Source organism: Mustela nigripes, chromosome 3, assembly GCF_022355385.1.
Source record: "Mustela nigripes isolate SB6536 chromosome 3, MUSNIG.SB6536, whole genome shotgun sequence".
In the NCBI taxonomy this organism is placed as follows: domain Eukaryota; kingdom Metazoa; phylum Chordata; class Mammalia; order Carnivora; family Mustelidae; genus Mustela; species Mustela nigripes.
The window spans coordinates 128,626,191-128,649,871 of NC_081559.1; the positions used below are offsets into that span (position 1 = coordinate 128,626,191).

A 23,681-nucleotide genomic window follows, 5' to 3' on the forward strand; every position below is an offset into this window, starting at 1 on the left:
CTGGTACAAAACAGACATATAGGTCAATGAAACAGAATAGAGAACCCAGACATAATCCCACAATTGTATGGTCAATTAATTTTCAACAAAGGAGGAAAGAATATACAGTGGGAAAAAGTCAGTCTCTAACAAATGGTGTTGGGAAAACTGGACAGCTGCATGCAAAAGAATGAAACAAGTCCACTTTCTTATACCATACACAAAAATAAACCCAAAATGAATTAAAGATCCAGATGTGAAGCCTAAAACCATGAAAATCCTAGAAGGAAGCATAGGCAATAATGTCTATGACATTAGCCATAGTGCCATTTTTCTAAGTATATCTACTGAGGCAAGGGAAATAAAAGCAAAAATAAAGGATTGAGACTACTTCAAAATAAAATACTCCTGCACAGAGAAGGAAACGATCAACATAACTTAAAGACAACTTACTGAATGGGAGAAGAAATGTGCAACTGACATCATTGATAAAGGGTTGGTATCCAAAATATATAAAAAGCTGATATAACACCCCAAAACAATTGAATTAAAATTGGGCAAAACACATGAACTGACATTTTTCCAAAGAAGACATCCAGATGGCCAACAGACACATGAGAAGATGCTCAGCATCACTCATTATCAGGAATGCAAATCAAAACGACAATGAGATCTCACCTCACATCAATCAGAAAGGCAAGATCAAAAACACAAGAAATGACAAATTTTGGTGAGGATGTGGAGAAAAGGAACCTTTTTGAACTGTTGGTGGGAATGCAACTGCTGCAGCCACTGAGGAAAACAGTATGGAGTTTCTTTTTCTTTTCTCTCTCCTTTTTCAAAGATTTTGTTTATTTCTTTGATAGACAGAGATCACAAGTAGGCAGAGAGGCAGGCAGGGGTTGGGGGGAGCAGGCTCCCTGCTGAGTGGAGAGCCTGATGCGGGGCTCGATCCCAGGACCTTGAGATCATGACCTGCACCGAAGGCAGAGGCTTAACCCATTGAGCCATCCAGGTGCTCCAGTATGGAGATCCTTAAAAAGTTAAAAATAGAACTACCCTGCAGTCCAAGAATTGCACTACTGGGTATTCACCCAAAATACAAGAACACTAATTCAAGGAGATGCATGTACCCCTGTATTTATTGCAGCAGTATTTACAATAGCCAAATTATGGTAGCAGCCCAAGTGTCCCTTGAAAGATGAATGGATAGAGATCTCATACACACACACACACACACACACACACACACAAGAACATTATTCAGCTATAAAAAGGAATGAAACTTGGTATTTGCATCAGCATGGATGAATATAGGTAGTATAGTGCTGACTGAAGCTTTTCAGTCAAATTTTTCTGTCAGTCAGAGAAAGACAAATACCACATGATTTCACTCATATGTGGAATTTAAGAATCAAATGAACAAAGGAAAAAAAGAGCGAGAGAGACAAATCAAGAAACAGACTGATAGCTATCGAGAATGACTGATGGTTACCGGATGTGAGAGGTTGGGAGGACACACTAAATAGGCAGTGGGGATGAAGGAGTGGGTGTGTCCTCAGGAGCACCGAGGGATGTATGGAAGTGTTGAATCACGCTATTGTACATCTGAAACTAATAGAACACTGTATTTTAAGAATACAGGAATTAAAATTTAAAAACTTAATAAAAAAATCAATAGGTTAGGAAAAAAAAAAAAAGATTTCCTGGAAGGTGGGAGCTGTTCCTGGCCTCACATTACTCCCAATTTCTCAACCTAGAGCAATCTACCCGAAGTCCATTCAAACAATTACTGTTCTATTCTAAAAAAAAAAAAAAAAAAAAAAAAAAAAGGAATTGAATTCCATGGGACCAGGATGTAATAGCACCTTTCCTTCCATCTCTCTATGATCTTTGGTCTCTGGGTCACACTTTTACATTTAGGAAGAAGTGTAGTGCCTGGTTCATGGATTTTGTTGTTGTTGCTGTTCCAATTCTTGTCATTTTCAGGGAGGCAGAGTTCCTTGACCGCTTGATATCTAACTATTTCCATTTCTAATCAATGTTTTTCTCCCTCCCTACTGTGATTGTGATTTGGACCTTTATATCAGCCAGCATTCCTTCATCTTTGGAATGACCTAAACCACTTTCTGCATCTAACACTCAATAGAAATCGATCCTGCCAAGGATGCTCTCTAGTCTTCTTCCGACTGAAATACTGGCCTTCCTTTCTCACTTTATGCTGCCATGTCCCTCCTTCTGGAAGTCTCCTCCTGGGTCTCTCTGCCTTCTATTTGTTGAGGATAGTGGAGTCCTCTTTCCTATATAGACTCCAGCAGACAGTGCCAGGGTTTCATAATGTAGTCACTAATGGAAATTGCACAACAGAGGATAAATACCTAATAAAATTGCCTATAGGAAATGGCTTAGGATGGTGACTTTCTAAAGCATGTATTATTAATGGAAATAACAACTGGTGAAATTTCAGGGTCCTGCTGCGGTTAGACTACACCAAAAAATTTTATTCGAAGACATGTTTATTTTGGCTTAATAGTCAACTGAACATGAAAAAATAATTGAATTATCTACATCAAGTCATTAAAATCTGTCCTTATGCACCCACATGTAACAATTCTACAAACAAAACAAGTTTTTATGTGTGCTTCTCTTTGAAGACACTTTATGCAATATAAATTGTTGAATCATTAACTTTCAATTCAGCCAACAGCACTATAACTTACACCCGAACCGAGCTTGTCTAACACGTGCATTTTCTCCATAGGTCGGGTAACAGCCTTCTAGTGCTTAGGGGTACTAGACAGCACTTCTGTACTATGCTTGGAGGTCATTTCAAAAACAGCAGAAGTCCCAGCAAGAAGGACAAACGAGCAACCGACACGGCTTTAAAATAAGCTGTGAAAGGACACTTGTTTACAGCACAAGAACTGACACGAGAAGGCGAAGTATCACGTTGTTTGCTTTCAGATGGGTCCCTGTGCCGCAGGCATTGAAATTTTCCCCTGCTCCGCACATGTCCCAGAAGGACTGCAACAGTGCTGGGTGTTGACTTGGGGATTACAAATAGATTTTAGCTAGCTGGTGAATTTGCAAATATCAATTGTGTGAATAATGAAGACTACGTATGTTGTACGTGTGTAGTCATTAGTGTATTCTCAGGGTTTTTGTTTTTTTAAGATTTTAGTTATTTATTTGAGAGACAGAGAGAGAGAGAGAGCTCATGAGCCGGGGCGGGGGTGTAGGAGGAGAAGCAGACTTCCCACCATGCAGAGAGTCCAATGCTGGACTCTATCCCAGGACCCTGGGATCATGTCCTGAGCCAAAGGCAGATGCTTAACTGACGGAGCCACCCAGGTGCACATGTTCTCAGGTGTCTTTTACTGATAATGGTACATGATAAAGCATGTTTAAGAACTGACCTGTAGACTCAGGCTCACGTTACTCATTCAGGCATTCCAGAAGCTTAATAATCCAGTCACTAATTATCTCTTCCCACTAGTCTTTTGCTACTACTGCTACTGCTGCTACTATTACTACTATCACTTAAATGTTCCGAGGTTTGCAGTCATTTCTTTGTAATCTTCCTTCTTTCAGACCGTGAGCTCTTAAAGGGCAAGGGCAAAGGCAAGTTTGTGTACCCCAACACTTGTTACAGTGCTTGATTCATTGCACAGTCTCAGGAACTATTAGACCTAGCACTGTTGTCATGACATTATTTTGAGGAACACTGTACTGGATCATACGAGAAAAGAATGCTCTTCCATGTAGAAGAAACCAGTAAAAGAAACCAGTTAGAAGTGTCCAGTGTCAAAGAGAGATTCTGAGGAAACAGAAACTCAGGGCAAACATGCGATTTGGAGATGGCTCTCATTGAAAGGGCACCTCTGACAGCCAGGAAGTGGAACAAAGGAGATAAATTCAGATGTGTCCATTTTCAAAGCTCCTGTTCTTTCTCTCAGGTCATGGTGTCTCTGTTTCAGATAGAGGCATGGAAGGAGAGGAAACCAGATTTGTAGTTTGCAGTAGCTTTTGGTGTTCTATATTAGGAAGGGGTGATAGTTAGGTTTGGCTAAGTGCCCCGGATTTAGCCTATTCAAGTCTTTGGATTCCCAAAGGAAATCCCAAAGACAATGGAGTTTCTAATTTCCTGTTGGGAAAGCACAGTTCAGACTGGTCTTCCTTGGTGAAACTTGCATCCCTGAACTGAGAACTTTGTGACAACTTTTGACTAGGGAGAAGAATGTCTTAGAAATAGACTGTCTTCTGGGCAGAGCTGCCGGGCATCACGAGCTAGGCTTTTGCTCCAGGCATTAAAAGATACGCATTAAGATTGAAGCCAAACTTGTAGTTAGAATCTGGATAGGAGTGCCCAAAGTTTTCCTTTCTCATTCATTATCACAAATTAGTATTGTCATGTACTTTGTAATATGAAGACAAAGCCATCTACCTCCCCATCCTTTTTTTTTTTTTTGATTGTCTAATGATGTCTATGCTTAAAATGATGGTGATGCACTCAGAATATTTGTTGTATTTACCTTCACCTGTATCCTATGACTTAGATTCAGTAGTGGTGAGAGGAAGTTTTGCCTGAATTCTTATGCCTTTGTTCAAGTAATCACATGAGAAAAAACTGCCTGTCATCTTTATGTTAAGTTCAGAGGACCCACTCCTCTCTTACGCAGAATAAGTTAAATGTACACAGGCGACTCCTTATGTTGGTTATGATAAGAAGATTGCTTTTTTCCTCCACTATCCCTTTGCAAAGCATTTTGATAAAACTTCCTCTCCGTTTGCTTACAAATACTTAGTAACTTCATCATTTTACATAAACTGTTAATTTCCACGAAAAATGTTCTTTCCCAGCATAAGATAGAAGCATGTGTGAATTTAAAATTAAATCATCTTTATGTCTGTCTTTGAGAGGCTCTACTGAAAATAGGGTTTGCCAGAAACACCAATGATACCATAAAATATTTAGCGCTGTCCATACCAAAGATAACAGTAGACAAAAATCTTCCAAAGCACTTATATCCGGCATGGGGCCAGCCAGTGTTTGAGGGAGTGACAGGGTGGTCTAGAAGACTTACCTGCTGGGGCATCTCAAGTACTCCAGACAGTGGGTATGAACATGACCCCTTCCTTGCACAGGGGCAAAGGGCAAAGCACCTGGCAGCAAATGTTGGTTTAACCACTGACTTAGCTTTTTGGATTTGCATCCTCACTGATTCCCATTTTTGCTCCGCGGAAATCTCCCTTCCCCTCCACTGTCCATTTGCCCATGCACTCATTCAAGGAATGTTTATAGAATGGGGAACTATAAGGAGGAAGGCAGCACAAAGAATGAGCCAGGATGCTGCCTTCGACACTCCGAAAAAGTTCTGGAGGACTTGGGCATGATAGGCCTGTCCTTTGGGATTATAGCTCTCTGTTCATAACATTTTCGTTACTGTCAACTATTTTTAAAGAAGTATTTTAATCTCCCGACCTAATGGGATTCATGGATGTGACAAAGTTCTCAGTGTTTTTATGACTGCCTCCTTTACCTTGTCTACCATGATATAAGGAAATAAGACATAGTATTTATAGAGTTAAATATGTTTCTTCCCTGCATACCTTCTCTACTCTGTCAAGGAAATAGCAAAAATCAAATTCTTATCACTTATTGAATCACAGTACATAAGAACAGCTATCGTGGATTCAGGGTCTTTTGTACCTAATGCAAATCCTCAATTCATGAACAGAGAACATAAAACTGGAGAATTGGAATGTGGTGAATTAAGTGGGGGAAAAAAACAAAAAGAAAGAAAAAGCATAAAAAATCATCTAAGCATCTTTTAAAAAATTTTTTTAAAGATTTTTTTTTTTTTAATTTGACAGGCAGAGATCACAAGTAGGTGGAGAGGCAGGCAGAGAGAGAGGAGGAAGCAGGCTCCCTGCTGAGCAGAGATCCCAATGGAATCCCGGGGCTCGATTTCAGGACCCCAGGATCATGACCTGAGCCTAAGGCAGAGGCTTTAACCTACTGAGCCACCCAGGCACCCCTAAGCATCTTTTTAAAAAATGGCCAATGGTAGCATCCCACATGCCAGACTTAAAAGGGGAAAAAAAAAAATTAAACACAACAACAAAAAACTTGTAGACATGAAATAGTAATGATGTTAGTCATAGATAACTGTATCTCTTATTGCAAGACTATATGTGGGACAAAATTATTTTGCCTCTAAATTATATTACCTAATGATTAGAGAGAATAAACTGATCATATAAGATTTCATAATCTGGCCTACATTACTACTGTGACAGAACAGTGAATTTAGCCTGACAGAACAACACAATAGCCTACATCCTACCCAGGTTTATACAGCACCGTTGCCCACACTAGGATACAGGTGTATACACTTCCTGTTCCTTCCGTCTCCTCAGCCCCCCACTGCAGCAGGCTTCAGGTTCAGCTGCCACTCGAGAACAACTGGAATTCCATCTGGAGTCATGTTCTCTAGCATAGGATTGGGAAAATGGGTGACAGTAAAGTATGTAAGGATGGGCTTAACTCACATGGGCTTAAATATTGGGTGTTTCTCCTGTTGAGGAGGAGACTAGTGTGCACAGTAGTTTCTGCATGTAGCTGGCTGAGCATCTAAAAAAAAATGCAGATTTCTAGATCCCACCCTGACTCATTATAAAAGAATTGGGTTGGGATTGTTTATTATCTTTTGCTTGAATAACACTGTAACAAACACTGCTAAAAGGCTAGGTGGCATACAAACACTATCTTCTTGCTCAAAAGGTGTGCAGGGTAGTTGGGTCCAAGCTGGGCTGGGTTGGCCTTGGGTTCAGCCTTGCCCCACATGTCTCTCATTCTAGAACACACCCTAAGAGACAGTAGCCATATGGGGCTGTCATTTTCATGGCAGAAGGCAGAAGCAAGGGGAATGAAAACATGTGATGGTCCTGAAAGCCCAATTTTGGACTGACCCATCCTCACTTCTGTCTGCATTCCATTGGTCAAAGCAAGTCACATGATGAAACCCAAGGCCAAGACTTGGAAGGTATACTCTGCCCCAAAGGGGAGAGGGAGGAGCAATAATCACTTGGGGTGGGGTGGGGAGTGGGGAGGTCTGAGGGACTAGATGTATCAGTTCTACAGGTTACTTTCATGAAGTCAATCCTATTACCTGTTAGAGGATTGCCATTTGGGGTCACTAGAGAATGTGTCATAGCAAGAGAAATGATGGGCTCCATTCCTTCAGGAGCTCAGCAAATACTTATCATCACTAACATGCACTATCCAAAGATAGAAAAATGTTAATAGGCCAAATATAAGTCAATAACAGAGGACAATTAAGAGTAGAAAGGTTAACAAGAAAATAGACTCTTTATACACATTGAGGATGGAAATACGTGTATCAAGGAAGGCTTCTCAGAGGAGGCAACACCTAGCCTCAGCTACATGATGGATGAATGTTGTATAGAGAAGGAAAGCATGCAAATCCCCATTTTCTCAGGCTTTCCCCCTCCATCAGCTAAATGGGAGGTGAGTGGCGCCTGTGATGGAAGGACCTCAGTCATGTGCTTGCTGGTGGTAGGCGAGGACTAGGAGGGACTATAAGAGCCCTCATTGACTGGCTGTGTCTGTCCTTTATTCTGGGTACTTCTGGTTATTTTAGAACCAAGTGAATTAAAAGATATAATAGCACCTTAGAATTATAAACCTGGGCAAAACATTAACATGGGATCATGCCCAGCTTAAGAGGTGGTTCACATTGCAGAGACTGTCAGTCAAGCAAAATCATTGATTGTATGCATTTATGGCAGCAGAACCATGACAACATTGTTCTTCTGGCAGCCTTTTTATTTTTAATGTGCATTGACGTGTGTCCCCAAAGGTTCAAGTTTAACTGCAGCTGAGCTGGGCCTCTCTCTCTCCATCTTTCTACCTGGGGAGTGTCTGTTATCCATGAGACGTAAGGAATAAAACCCAGCTCATTAATCAGTATGTCATCACATGACTGGAATTAACTAGTAAAGCAGTAAAGCCTCTGAGTTGATATGATAGCAAGTATCACAGGTGTATGTTTCTGCTTCCGTTTCAAAGGAAGACACCATCTGGAAGTTATCCTTCCTGCCAAAAGGAGTAGAAACATAAAGGCTCCTGTCCTTTTCCCAATTAGAACTCACAGACAGAATGAACTCTGCTAAATAGAGCAGCTCTCGTTGGAGATCTCAAGGACTGACGAGAGGCAAGCACGAGAAAACTCTTCTCAGAAGCAACTTTTTCTGCATACAAATGATAATAACTTTGTATTGGAAATGGAATTTGAGGGGCACCTGGTTGGCTCAGTAGGTTAAAGCCTCTACCTTCAGCTCTGGTCATGATCCCAGGGTCCTGGGATCGAGCCCCACATCAGGCTCTCTGCTCAGCAGGGAGCCTGTTTTCCCCTCTCTCTCTCTGCCTGCCTCTCTGCCTACTTGTGATCTCTCTCTCTGTCAAACAAATAAATAAGATCTTAAAAAAGAAAGAAAGAAAGAAAATGGAATCTGAACTTCACACAAACAGAGACTGAGATTGTTTGGCATGAGGGCAAGATTACTCACTGGAGATCATTGTGATACAGAGTCTTAGAAGTAGGCTTGGCATAACCTATCAATGCTGGAAGAGAAATACAGACACAACCGATACAGAGCTTTTGTTTTTTGTTTTTTTTTTTTTAAGATTTTTATTTATTTATTTGACAGAGAGAGAACACAAGTAGGCAGAGAGGCAGGCAGAGAGAGAGGAAGGGAAGCAGGCTCCCTGCTAAGCAGAAAGCCCGAGGCCGGGCTCGATCCCAGGACCTCGGGATCATGACCTGAGCCGAAGGCAGGGGGTTAACCCACTGAGCCACCCAGGCACCCCGCAATACAGAGTTTTTATAGCCACCTCTCACTAAAAGTGTTCCTAATCCTTAGTGAGGAAGAAATAAGAAATTCATGTCAGCACTCCCACTGTAAAATCTCTCTATGTGGTATATTGTGATGCTTGGTTTAATGAGCATAAATTAGATGCAGTTCTGAGTCTGTGTTGTGGGTGAAATCATTATCTGCCTGCCTTAGTTTGGGCTTTTACAGAAGCAGACCCTTGGATGAGACTTCAAGTGCGAGTGCGAGCAGGTTGTTTGCGAGAGAATTCCTGGAAACCACAGCAGGGGAGTTTGGGTGTGAAACCAAGGGGAAGGGAGAGTGAAAGGTGGGCGATGAAACCCATTACTCCCATGGGCTGGGAAGCTGGGCAACTCTGGAAATGGTACAGAATATGCACTTCAGAGTCATCTCTGAGGGCCCAGGCAGCTAAGGTATTTGCATATCAACTCCTACCAGTCGGGGCTCAGAGTTGCTCTTGGGAGGTGATATTTCCAGAACTGCAGCCTGCTTCATATGCAAAGTATTGGAGCTGCCAAAAGGAAGTGGAGCCATGTTTCCTGAATGGGATGGGCAACAGGATGGGAGTGAGACAGCCAAGGGCAGTTTGTATCCTCTGTTGGATGCCATCTTAACAAGGCTTTCTCTACGCAGCATGTACTGCTTGGGAAAATTACTTTTGCTCATTTCCCACTCTGTCCCAGAACCAGAGATGTGGCCACTAACCTGAGGACCTCCTCAGGGTTGTTGATAACCCCAAACTTGATTTCTACTTTTTACTTTAATCAATTTATTTTTATATATATGACTTACATTAAAAACTGAACTGTACCATATTTACACTGTACTCAAAATTTGTCAGTTCCATGGCTCAGTATACACGCACTGTGGAAAACGTACTAGGCGAACCTAAGGGGAAAAGACACTGTCTAATAAAATGTACTCTTCTGTGGTCACATGTATATATGATTGTTTTCTTCTTTTTCTTCTGTGGTGATGTGCATCTCTTTCAGGTGAGACCATGGCCTTACTGAAGGCACATTTGGGATCTAGTGAACACAAAGGGAATCTATGCTAACTGGCCTTGAATTCCATTCCTAATTTTTAAGACTGCCTCAGAAGATCACAGTGATCTTACTAATGACTATTCATTTTTGCTCATTACCAATCATAGTCTCTTATTTTGCCATTCAAAAAATAAAGGGAAATTATATGATTGTACTATCTTTATGGTTTAAAAATGTCTAGATTTCTTAAATAAAAATACAAGGGAAAGGGGCACCTGCATGGCTCAGTTGGCTGAACATCAGGTCATTATCTCAGGGTCCTGGGATTGGGCCCTGCATCAGGCTCCCTGCTTGGTGGGGAGCCTGCTTCTCCCTCTGCCTGCCACTCCCCTTGCTTGTGTGCTTGCTATCTCTCTCTTTCTATCAAATACATAAAGTCTTTAAAAAAAATGCATGGGAGGGGTGCCTGGGTGGCTCAGTGGGTTAGGCCGCTGCCTTTGGCTCGGGTCATGATCTCAGGGTTCTGGAATTGAGGCCCACATCGGGCTCTCTGCTCAGCAGGGAGCCTGCTTCCCTCTCTCTCTCTCTCTGCCTGCCTCTCCATCTACTTGTGATTTCTCTCTGTCAAATAAATAAATAAAATCTTTTAAAAAAAATGCATGGGAGAAAGCAAAAGCTGGTTCAGTGTAAATTGTAAGCTTATATCACTGATTTTTAAAATAACACAAATGTATTTATGTGCACTGGTATAATTTTGAGGGATTTTAGATGCATATTAAATTACCATGGACAAATAAAAATTCATCATTCATATATTACTAAAAAAGAATTTGCCCCACATTAGCATGAGCTAATGTACTTTACGTTAGGCTTTACATATCTGATGGACAGCCTCTTCAGGACTGTATATGCCTACTCCACATGTGTAACACATTTTATGTGATTGTTTCTTATTTTTAATGATTTATTTTGGAATAAAATCTTAGACTTACAAAAAAGGTGCCAAAGTAAACCAGAGAGATCTCATATGTTTTCCTTAATGTTACCATCATGCGTAAGCATTCTGCAATAATATGGGACTGATCCTTAAAACAGACAGATGTGAGGAAACTGTAAGGGTTCATTATCTTTAGAGACAAATTCTCTCCATAGATGGTACTGCAGTGGAGAAAAGTGTCTTTTTGTTGTTGTTGACTTCCTTTGTTGGCCCATGGAAATGATCTATTTCATAGTCTGCCTTTTACTGGCCCTCCTAAACATGGGAGAAAAAAGGGAAAAAAAGGCCTTCTCTTTACGTTGGAATACTTAATGCAATCCAGTACATATATAGGCAGATAGAAGAACGCATACATACATACCAAAATGGGTTGGTGGCATTGGGATTTGCTAAGACTTTGTATTAATGTTTTCTTTTTACTTTGAGTTATGCTATCTTTTCTCTTCCTTTGTTTCTGCCAATTATTAGGGGTCTAGCTAAGCCACCATGCAGAGAAATCGGATCTGATCTTCTGGAAACTTGAGAATAACAGAGGGCAGGAGAGCAAATGTTAATGGTAGGAAGGAAGTGTTTGTCTCCAGTTTGAGGACTCTGACATAACAGGCGTGCAGTAATGTTTGTTGCATAGAAATCAAGAGTAGTTGCCAATACTCAGCAGTAAATTAAATGGTGAGAAAAGCTTGAACTTGTCGGTGTCAGTCAGGGCTGCTCAGTGCATGACATTAGAAAAAACTCTAAATGCATATCACTGCAATACTAATTATGATAATAGCAACAACATGATCAGTGTTGTTAGACCGCTGAAGAGTTATGATAGAGAAATATTAATGGAGGCTTATTTTTTAACCCAAACAGAAATAACAAATGGTGTTTGGTTGTCCCTTTCACATTTCAAAACTAATTATTACCAACATTTCTTGAAGCAAGATATACCAAAGGAATTTCCTCACTCTTTCTCTTTCATAATTCTTGCCTCCTCCAGGCTTTCCAGCGACCTTCAAAACTCCCATACCACTTATCCACACCCCCTTCTTCCTCACTTCACCTCCCAATAAAACAGCCCCTGGGGAATCACTTTTAAGTGGTGTGATATAGAGTGCATTCGATAGCAAGATGTATCTCTCTCCTCAGGGAGAAAAGGAATATTGAAATGATAACTGCCCCCTCTACCCTTACCCTCAACCTTCCGGAACATTCACTGCTATGCATTCCTCGAATCACACCTAACTCTACATGCGTTTGGCCACACAAGTGTACTGAAACCTTCACAACCAGGCTTCAAACCCTGCACACGTGTGTCTCCAAATTTTGCTCCAGTGTAAACTTGATCTTTGCTCAAACTGAGCAGTCACACCATTAGTACAGTGTCTGTCAATTAGGACATTGTCTATTCTAATCATGAACTGAAGCCAGTTGTAGGAAGAGGTGTAGACGATTATAATTTGCTGACTCCAAGAAGATGCCAAAGAAGGGGCCCACCATCAAGCAGGTGCTAAAGAAAAAGCACGTATTTCATGCACGTTTAGCAACTTTTCTCAGTGAAGATAGAAAAATGCTTGAGCAGACTGTACATTATCTTCGTCGAACAAAAATGCAGAACTAGAAGACTTTAAAAAAAAAAGTGAAATAATTAAGGTGGCACTTTAATTCCTTCAAGCTCATGAATCCAATCCTTGTACAGCTGACCCTTGAACAACACAAGTTTCAACTCTGGGGATCTGCATATACATGGATTCTTTACAGAACAGTACTGTTGATATACTTTCTCCTCCTATGCTTTTCTTTTCTTTTTTTTTTTTTTTTTTAAGATTTTATTTATTTACTTGACAGAGAGAAATCACAAGTAGATGGAGAGGCAGGCAGAGAGAGAGAGAGGGAAGCAGGCTCCCTGCTGAGCAGAGAGCCCGATGTGGGCCTCAATTCCAGGACCCTGAGATCATGACCTGAGCCGAAGGCAGCGGCTTAACCCACTGAGCCACCCAGGCGCCCTCCTATGCTTTTCTTAATGACATTTTCTTTTCTCAAGCTTACTTAATTGTAAGAATACAGTAAAGAATACAGTATATAACACATATTACATACAAAATATGTGTTAACCAACGATGTAATCACTAAGGCTTCTTAGTGGGCTATTAAGAGTCAAAAGTTGGGGGCGCCTGGGTGACTCAGTTGCTTAAACATCCAACTCTTGGTTTTGGCTCAGGTCATGAACTCAGGGTCATGAGATCAAGCCCTGAGGGGCTCTGAGCTCAGCGTGGAATCTGTTCAAAGATTTTCTCCCTCTGCTCCTCCCCCACTCATGCACTTGATTTCTCTCTCTCTCTCTCTAGCAAATAAATAAATAAATCTTTTAAAAAGTTATACTTGGATTTTTGACAGTGGGGGAGTCAGTGCCCCAACCCTTGAGTTGTTCAAGGGTTGACTGTGTTTGAAAGTCCTATGAAATTTAGAAATTTGCATTTTATATGTGGTCTCTAGATGAGCTCCCTCCCACCCAGTCCTCTTACTATTGATATAGACAATTTGATTCACTCTGGACTTTAAGGGAGATAGGAGTAGAGTCTCTCAAAAGAAATTTTATTAGGCGTACCTGCTGGACAGGCTCAGTCAGAATAGCATGCAACTCCTGATCTTGGGTTGTGAATTTGAGCCCCACATTGGGTGTAGAGTACTTATTCACTTAAGTTAAAAAAAAAAATAAATAAATAAAAATCAAAACCCTAAAAAAAGGATTTTACTAAGAAATTGAGAAAGAGGAGAAAGAAAAAGACAGACTAGAATGTCCTGTATGCATATATATACACATATGTTTAGTACTTACTATCAACTACATTTATGTGTGTATAAATATATCTGTATACATGATGTGGGAGCTCTGATACTAAAAGTGTCCATTATTATAAATTAACATTATTTCTGAGTGGAGGAGACAGGAAATTACAAAGTAAACAAAAACCTGTTTTGAATGAAAATGCAGCAGAATGGGGTGCCTGGGTGGCTCAGAGGGTGAAGACTTTGCCTTCGGCTTGGGTCATGATCTCAGTGTCCTGGGATCGAGCCCCGCACTGGGCTCTCTGCTCAGCAGGGAGCCTGCTTCCTCCTCTCTCTCTCTGTCTGCCTCTCTGCCTACTCATAATCTGTCTGTCAAATAAATAAATAAAATCTTTTAAAAAAGAATAGAAAAGAAAATGCAGAGGAGTGACTGGAGTGTGATTTCGGACAGTGTGGTCAGTGAGGCCTTGCCGGGACATGACATATGGCTGAGACCTATGTGACGTGAAGGGACAAGGCACATGTGGCTGGAAGATAAAGAACAATGCAAGCCTTAGTCCTCTGGGGCAAGGCATACCGTTTATGCCCACTTTACAGAGGCAAGCTAGACTGAGGGAAACAAGGTGACTTCTCCGAGATTGATAGCTAGGAGGTGGCATAACCACTCACACATCAGATCAGCTGTTCTACTTAGATTATCATTTCCTCCTCAGCTTACCCACAGTCCTCTCCAGACCTCACCCTTTCCATTGTTCTGTCATTTGCTACTGTCTTCTCCACCCCTGTCCCCGAGAGACAGGTCATTCTTCTTTTAAATCTTCCCTACCCTCACAGAAAGAAAACTCTGTGATAGCACTCAGTGCTAACTTTCCTCACACCAGGCTCTACTCCATTCACTCCGCGGCTCTCCCTTCCCACCACCAAGCGCTTGACGGGAAGGGAGGGAATATATCATTTTCCCTCCTTTGCAAACCTGGCAACCAGCACGGCCCTTGACCTAATAAGCAATGTAGAAATGAAGCAAGTAAGACATGTTTGAGGGTGGGAATGAGGAAGGAAGGAAATGAAGGGAGGGAGGAAGATTTTTAGTTCGCGAAGCAGTTCAATTTAGCAAATGAGAGTAAGAGACTGCAGTGAAAAATAAAGGTAACTTCACACAATTTTTAGACTTTTATAGCATCCTCTTATCTTTGCTTCTTCCCTCTTTGAAAGCCAAATGCATTTTCAACTGTCTTCAATGATTCCAGGAAGAAACTCCAGTCCTGGTCTATCAGTAGAGGGGGCAGTGGGAAAGGGAAAGATACTGAAGACTGAATTGGTCCCCTGAAAGGACACTGCCTGGGTGTACTGACTGGGGGTGGAGTCCATGCAAATTCTTATACCTACTTCCTGGAGAGCGGTTGGCTCCAGTGCAGGTGTTTCTTGGGTCCTAAGCTTGAGAGGCAATGGTGAATGGGGTGAATGCGTAAATCATGGAGCTCTTGAGTCAGATTACCTGGCTTTGCCTTTCTTTTCATCTGTTCAGTAGCCATGAGACTCCCTGTTCCCATTTCCATATCCTTTTACTGGGGATGCTCAAGGTGGTGCACTGATCTCCTAGCTCTTGTGAGGATTAAGTGAATATACATAAAGCATTTACACTGGTGCCTGGTGCCTGGCAAGGACCCAGGGTGTGCTAGCTACAAATTTCATACTTTCTAAATAAGTAAATAAAATGATGATAAAAAAATTTATTTTGAGGAGAGCATATGTAATGTGGAGAGAAAGCAGGGACACTATGTTTATTATCATCATCCATCACAATCGTTGGACATGAAGAGACTATGATAATTTCTGGAAGTTGTAGATAGATTTGTTCATTTCCTCTGCTTCTTCAGCTGCCTCCTACAGCTTTCAGAGGGGCTGATGCCTGAAACTTTCTGTCCTGCCCTTTAAGATACGCTAAATCATTTATTTGTCAGGGTCCATTTTTCCTTATTGTTTTCATTCATCATAAATCGTGATGGTTACATTTATTGTTGATAAAAGAAACGTTGATCCTTCATCCCTTGATGCCTTAAAGATTGAGTCAACAACAGTAACAACAACAAAGGGTTCTGACTCCATTTTCTTCTTCTCTATGATAATTGCCAGAAGTGGAACCTAAACAATGAATGTTTTTGGCCTTTTTATGGTCCCAAATCCTGAGGTTATTTCTGTGTCCCTATCAAAATTTCAAAGTTACCATGCAAAGATTTTTCTGGGAGCTATAACTGTTTTCAGTTACAAATGTAGGTCCTGGAGGTACAGTTCAGAAAAAGGCAGTAAATCGCAAAACAAAACAAAACAAAACAGCCCATAACTCCCTTTCATGCCTGCAGGAATGACCTTCCATGTGTAGAATGAATGTTTTAAAAATGCAAAGATCTCTCCTTTTCCTGCTAACCTACCACGAAGGACCCAGGAGGGCAGCAGTAGGTTAGAAACCGGGTTTCTGTGCCAAGTCCTGAAGAAAGCCTCTTGTGACAAATGGCCCGGAGGCTTGCTCCCTGCTCTTCCAGCATGCTGGAGCGACTAGCGTAGTTCCACCAGGTATGGCAAAGGTGCCCATGAAATTTGACTTTGGGCCCCAAGACCTTTGATCCGCTGCAGACCTCCTCTGCTCTCTTCTATTACGTGAGCCAGAACCAGAGAGTCTCCTTGGGATTCATGGAGAGTTAGTCTGGGATTTTAACTCTCTCTGGGACGAGGTTTTATTTCCAAACCCTTTCTCAATTTTTTTCGGAGGAGAAATCACATCCTTATCGCGGAAATATTCTCCATTCCTCGAATACAGACACGCATCCACTTCTCTCTCGCCTAGTCTTCTCTCCTGCCTGGCGACAATTTCAAAGAGCCCTTAGTTGGGAAACCCAAAACAGAGCTCCTCGTGGCGTCCCGGCTCACCCCGCGCTCCAGCCGGCGCAGCTCTTCGCTGTCTCCTCCTCGCCTCTGGCCACGCCAACTCGCTCCAACTTTGGCTCCCAGGCTCCAGCAGGGGCGCCCTCTGAGCAACCGACTGCGGCGGGCCGAAGCGTCCCCGGCCCCGGGAACCCCGAGCCGCGCTCCCAGAGTCGGGCGGAGTAGACGCGCCAGCGCAGCGCCCGCCCGCCCGCTCCTCTCCGGCCGCCGGAGCTCGCAGCCTTGGGTCCCGGAGCTCCGCCCGGCGCTGTGCGACGCTCGCCCCACCGTCCCTGGCTGCTCGCCTCTGGGACCCGCTTCTCCGGACACCAAGCCCTCTCGACTCCCACCCTCTCCACCTCTCGGGCAGCTCAGCAAAATCCAGTCCCCTCCACTACACACGCCTCCGAGGGCGCTCCCCAGCCCCAGCGCAAGCCCCAGAGAGAAAGCCCAGGCCGGGTCTCCCCAGCTAGACCGGCCGCCGAAGGTCTCCACCACCGCCGCCAGCCGCCCCAATTCACGCTCATTCATATTCATCATTCTCATTCTCTCTCTCCCTCTGCCTCTCGCTCTCCAAAGACTCCTAACAAGACTGGCTGAGCCTCCTCAGCGGCACTCCCTTTCATTCATCGCCTCCCAACACACACACACACACACACACACACACACACACACACACACACACCCCAACCCAGACAGCCCACTCCACTTTTCAGACGCCCACCTCCTCATACTCCCCTCCCCTAAACAGACTTCCACCCACTCACCATCTGTAGCCTCCCTTCCGCCCCCCGCCCCGCCCGCCCGGCTCCCCCTCCCCAAGAAGCAGACCTGCACAGTGGGAGGCAGGGACCCCGCCAGACGCTCGGGTCGAGCGCGCCGGACCGACCTCTGCCCGCCCGGGAAACTAACAAAGGCGGTGCGCCAGCCCAGACCCCAAGAGCCGCGAGCGGCGGCCGCGGGCCGGGCGAGCGCCGGGCGGGGGCTGCTCCGGAGTCGGGAGCCGCGGCGCCGGAGGACGCAGATCTCTCCCCGAGCGCGCCGCTCGGACGCCGCCGGCACCATGGGCTGCTGCACCGGGCGCTGCTCGCTCATCTGCCTCTGCGCGCTGCAGCTGGTGAGTGCCCCGCGCGCCCCCGTCCCGGGACCGGCGCCTGCCCTGGGACCGGCCTCCCCGGCCCCTCTCAGCGGACCCTCGGACCCGCACCTCCTGGCGCCGGGTGGCGTGTGAGCTCGGAGCTCCCGGGGGCTCCCGCCTCCCCGCCGCCTGGACTCGCACTGCCCTCCCGCCCCCGGCGCTCAGCCGGTTGCCCTTGCCTGGCGGGAGGGCGCGGTCTCTCCCTCTTGGCCCCGCGCTCTGGGGGTCACCGCGCACCCTGCGGGCGTCGCCTTGGAGGTCCGGGGGCCGCTGCGGCGGTGCCGGAGAGTGAGCGATTTCCCCGCACCGCCCCCCCCCCCCCGCCCCCCACCCCCGGTTGGACCGCTGGCTTTAGCACCCTCCGCATTCCTGCCGAAGTTTCCCCGGGGCTTGTGGGCTTTCTTCTCGGGATGATTTCCAGTAACGTTGTTTAATTAGAAGGTGCTTGCGAGTGCTCAGGCTCTGAGCAGACAGAAACCGCTTTAACTCTTAGAGTTAAGACTAGGGTGAGTCTTACCTTCAGCAGTTTGAAAGGTGGTGCTTGAGGAGTCTTGGATCTCCAGGGAGGAGGTCTGGCTGTGTGGTTTTTAAACAGAGTATTTCAGCCCCTGCGCTATCAATTTCCTTTTAGATTTTGTTGAAATGTTGCTGGTTCAGACAGCGACAGACTGACAGTTGTCATCAGGGAGAGAACAGAGTGGAAGGCTCCATTGGCAGGGTGGCTTGCCGAGGGAGAGCCTGTACTGGGAGGTGAGAGATCCAGAGTGAAGGGGAAAAAGGCTTTCATTTTAGTGTGTGTGTGGGGGGGATTGCTTTTCTAACATATGTCCTATAGGGACCTGGATCTGTGGTCTGTTCCATTGTCACTTGAGGTCAAGACTACAGACTCATCGTGTCAGACTTGTGTGTGTGAAAGATTCATAGACATCTTCTCCTTTTACACTTAAATTCTGTACATGCTTGGCTAAGCTTTCTTCAAAGTGTTGTTTTTTAAAGTCACAAACATTAACTAGTGTATTTTGACTAGCAAGGGGAAAAGCTTTTCAGTGAACTTTACTGAGTAATGTCAGCCCTTGCAGGACTCATTAACTGAGAGATGAAATAATGCTCTTTCTTCGGTAGTTAGCCCTTGTTCCCATGAATGTATTAAAAGGTTTTACTTTTCTTTTGCTTCAGTGTTCCACTCTCCCATTAAAACCTCACTTTAGACCTGTTCTTCATTGTTTACATAATAGGTGCATGATTTATGTATTTATAGACTTGCAATCAGGGGCAAGTTTTCTTTATGTCTATAGGCTAGTCCCTTCTGTCCTGTTGAGGACATATTATACAAGAGGAGTTTCCTGAAAAATAACTTAAGAAATCACCTGTACATGAATGTTTTCTTTCACTAAGGAAAGAAGGTCTTTGGATAATTTACACTTCGGTTCTTAGAAATGAACATGGCTTATAAATTGGAAAAAACTGAATAAATATTTAGTCAACTCTTGACTCTGCAAGATTATCATTAGGCACCCTGGACTGCATAATGTATAATGGCATAATTCTTTCTGTTGTACATGCAAATAACACGTAAGGGTTTTTGATGCAGTGGATTTATCAATACAATTATGATTTCCTTAGTTGGTGGTATAATACATGTGATGATGGTATGTTTGGGTTTCAACTATCAGCCTGGAATGCCTCCCCTTTTCACATACACCATCTCAATTGGTACAAACGCAAATGACTCTTTAAAACTTACCTCATAATTCTATCTTCTCAGTGAAGTGCTCTCTGGTGCTCCAGGTAAAAACATTCACTTCTTTTCCTCGAGTTGCATAGCACTTTGCTTTTTTCTCTGTTGGATCACATTTCATCTTCTATCATTTTATTTGCCTCTCTCATCTGTAGACTGTAAGCAACCTGAGGAGAAGGATTAAACATTATTCATCGTTGCAAAACTTGAGAATTCTTAAGAGAGCTCATATTAGGAGCTGAAATGTATTTTTTGAATGTTTGATAATAATTAACATTTGTAATCCACACAGGGTTTTAGCATAAGCTGTTTTATTTTACTCCTAAAATTATCCTTTGAGGAAGACACTCCTATCACTAGTTGGCAGATAAGGAAGATGATACTCAGAGTTAAACAACTTTTCCAAATCAATAGTTTTCTCATGGTAGACAGGTGTGATGGTAAACCTTTAATAATTGGGTCTCAAACAAAACAAATATGTGTTATATTACATACATTATTACATTATGATATTGTATAATACATTATGTAGAGTGTATTTAAAGAATGTGTAGCATTCACTTGACTAATATTACTATGTCTACTAATATATGTAATGTTCTTTATCATAAATTTTATATAGCCAGTTTAATGCTGCAGATCTTTTTGTTGAATTTGGTTAACACTTGGTTCTGTAGTTCTGATATGAATGATGGATGATGTCTTTATTTACTTTGAGGAGTAATAGGAAAGTGAAACAAGGAAGCCAGTATTGGAATTTCACTCCATCAGTGATGTGATGTTGGTTCACAACCTCAGAAACCTCTGGGGTGAAATTCAGAACTGGCCCTATCTAGAGAAAGGAGGAGAGACTGAAGGAAGAGGCAGGCCACTCCAGATTGGTAGGTGGTAGATTTCATAAGCAAGGTAACTTACACATGAAGTTGCTACAAGATGAGTAGGTCATTGCCCCACCTTCTAGAACTTAACAGAGTCCTTCACTGGGATCACTCAGGTATATCATCTGGATGGTCTGAATAGCACACTGCTTTCTCAAGGCTGTGTCCTTGAAACGACACCAACAGTGGGCAAGATGTATATTCCAACGATAGCGGAATATAGTAAGGAGGCTTGTATAGTCCTGGTCCAGCTCAAGGGTCAGCTGGCAGTCTCGTCCTTTCAATGACCTCCTTCTTCATCAGATTTCTTTGCTGAGTTGGGTAATCATTTTCACATGCTGGAAAATGTCCTCAGTTTTTTTTGTGTGCGATTGACAGGATAATGACATGGCACGTTTTAGGTTTAATGTATGTTACTAGAAAACATTCTCCATGGCCTTCTGAAGCCTAGATCATCAACAGAACAGAGTTACACCCTGATTTTTAGCATTTGCCAATTTCTTTGGTGTAAATATTCCCACCTTGGCCAGTTTTAGGTACACCATTACATAGTATTTCTAGCATACAGATAAAATAGGCATAAATAACCTCAAAAGCATGGTGAAACTAAGACAGTAAAATTGGAAGGGATATGTTTTAAATATTTAGTACCTCTGTTTTAATATTATTTACTTAAATTTAAGTTTATATAATTTAATTTTAATAATTGCTCTAATTTAATAACTGGCTCACAAAATCGTAAAAATGTAACTGACTCTGAGCAGGTATAAGCCAACTCCAACATGCCACAGGGTAAAACCGGTAAAAACTGGGTAAGAAGATCTAGTGTTCTTTCCACTGAAACCAGCTGTCATTTTTTTCCCTTTCATTTTTTTTTTTTCCTGCTCCCACCAACTGTTGGAAGTTGGAGGTTATGAAGCAGTAAATAAGAGTGGGTGTTGAGAGGGGAATGGCATGTGGAGAACACATTTGCTGAAAAGAATCTGCATGCTAATGACTAAGGGTAACTATGCAGGTCATTAAAAGATGGCACATTAACTCTTTCTAAAAGTTAAAGAAACAAGGGAAGGTTTTTATTATCTCATTCGCATTTCCTCCACACCCTGCTCTGGACTGAAACATCAGGCTGGGAATAGGAATTGGAGAGAACTCATTTTTAGGCTTGTGTATTTGTGAGCTTTGCTTTGCAAAAATCTCGGTCTTTCTACTTTCTTTCTCTTGGTCATTTCCCATCCTTACTTTTTCCCCATGCTTCTACCCCTAAGCAAATTTGTGTATTTGCCCCAGATTTTACATTCCTGTTCTTAATTCTACTAAATGAATTTACAGAGGAATTGAGAAGCCTGAATGCGCATCCATAGAAAACTGTGCCAAGCAATCCTTTCTGAAAAAGCCATTCACCACTGTGTAATGGATTCATCGGGTCACCTAAGGACTTTAAATATATATTTTTGTAAGGATACTTTTCATTTTCCTTGTTTTCAAATAATGTGTATTCTATGGTAATCTAGAAATAAAAAGGAACACCTGATCATTGGCTTTTAGTAAATCATTTTTAGTCGCCACATTTAAAGAAGTCTTAATTGCATTTTTTTAAAGTCTAAAATTGACTCCACACGCCACAGAGCCATCTTCTTATAGGGGCCCCACTGACCTGTTGAACTTACTAGGTTGGCAGAGATTGTTTCCGCAAAGCTTAAGACATTTTCTTCATATCACAGAGGAGACTTGAAGACACATTCGACAGAACTTTTGTCCCTGGTTGTTGTATTATTAGAGGAGATTTATTGCGTCACTTTATGGAAAGGTGACAGCCATATGCCTTTTAGACCTAATAATCAGCAGAACAAAATTGGAAACTTTTGCTTTACAGACCTATAGTAACAGAAACCTTTAGAAAATTTATAGAAAACACACAGCTTTGATCACATTCATAGTCTGTATGTTTTTATTTTAGAGACCATCCTTTCACATTAAAGAAAACTAGTGTTGTTTTTTTCCCTCACAGGGAAAACCAAGTTAACTTTCTCTCCATACCACATTCAAGCTATCTTGTCACCACCTGTGACCCAGTCATGCTGAGGTAAAATGTGTTGAGAGGTGTCTGAATGATGATGGTGTCCTTCTGGTAACATGTTTTAAACTTAGTTTTATGAAATGTAGCACTCATCTGGACGACATATTTGGCAGTGGATGCAGAGATACATTTATTTTGCTGTGTAGATATACTGATACTTTTGCTTTAATATGTTTTTCATTTTATCAGCTCTTTCTTTTCTCCTATGAAATATAATCCTTAATCATTTAGTTTCCATTCCTCCTCTTTATGGAAAAACTCTGGTTCATTTTATGAAACTGAGGAACAGTTAAGGAAATGAAATTATGCTTAGTAACGAGACTGGTGTTATAACATGGTTGCCATTGAAATCCTTAAAATATTCTGCATTAGCAATTTTTTTTTAACAAATCCAGATCCATTTATAGCTTTCTTATTATCTTGTTATTTAAGTATGCATTCGAAGTATTGGATTTGCTTGGGAAATAGTCTATTCTTATGGTGTTGTTATAGGTTGATTTGTGTGTCCTACCTCCCCACCCCCTGCTTCCCAATTTTTATTTTGAAGTCTTCATCTCTGGTAATTTAGAATCTGATCTTATTTGTAAAAAGCATGATTGCTGATGTACTTAGTTAGATGAGGTCATATTGGAATAGGGTGGGCTCCTAATCCGAATGACTGGTGTCCTTATATAAAGAGGAAACTTGGACACGGGTATGCACGGAGGACGAATGCCATATGATGAGGAATGCAGAGGTTAAGGTAATGTTTCTACAAGCCAAAGTTTGCCAGAGAAGCACCAGGAGCTAGGACAGAAGCATGGAACCGATTCTCTCTCCTGACCCTCAGAAGAAAACAATCCTGCCAAAACCCTGTTAGTCTAGCCTGCAGATATCCAGCCTCCAGAACTGTGAGACCACATAATTTCTGGGGTTTAAGCCACTCAGTGCTATTGTATTATGATAGCCTTAGCCAACGAATACTAATCTTTTATTTTTATTCTTTTATTTTCTTAGGACACTAATCTTATATTTCTTTGCGTTTATCTCTTTGTGTATGTGCTTATTCTTTTAATGGACTTTAAGTGCACAAAGGGCAAAGACTTTGATTTACTCACGGGATCTTTCACTCTACCCTACAAAGGGTAAGCACTCGGTATATATTTGGAGAATAAATGAATACATAGATGAATACTAAACTTTATTGAATTTTTTAATGTGCCAGACATTATTCTAGGTACTTTATGTCTATGAAATCATATTGCTCTCACCACCACTCATTTTAGAGATTGAGAAATTAAG

General features: G+C 42.4%; 1 protein-coding gene across 1 annotated transcript in view; it reads left to right on the plus strand.

Moving 5' to 3' along the window:
• NKAIN3 (sodium/potassium transporting ATPase interacting 3) overlaps positions 1 to 23,681 on the plus strand; it is a 638,062-nt gene that overhangs the window by 13,573 nt on the left and 600,808 nt on the right. Inside the window, exon 2 of the mRNA XM_059395511.1 lies at positions 16,493 to 17,686. Coding sequence (XP_059251494.1) covers positions 16,493 to 17,686 — 1,194 coding nt within the window. The remainder of the gene's footprint in view (positions 1 to 16,492; positions 17,687 to 23,681) is intronic.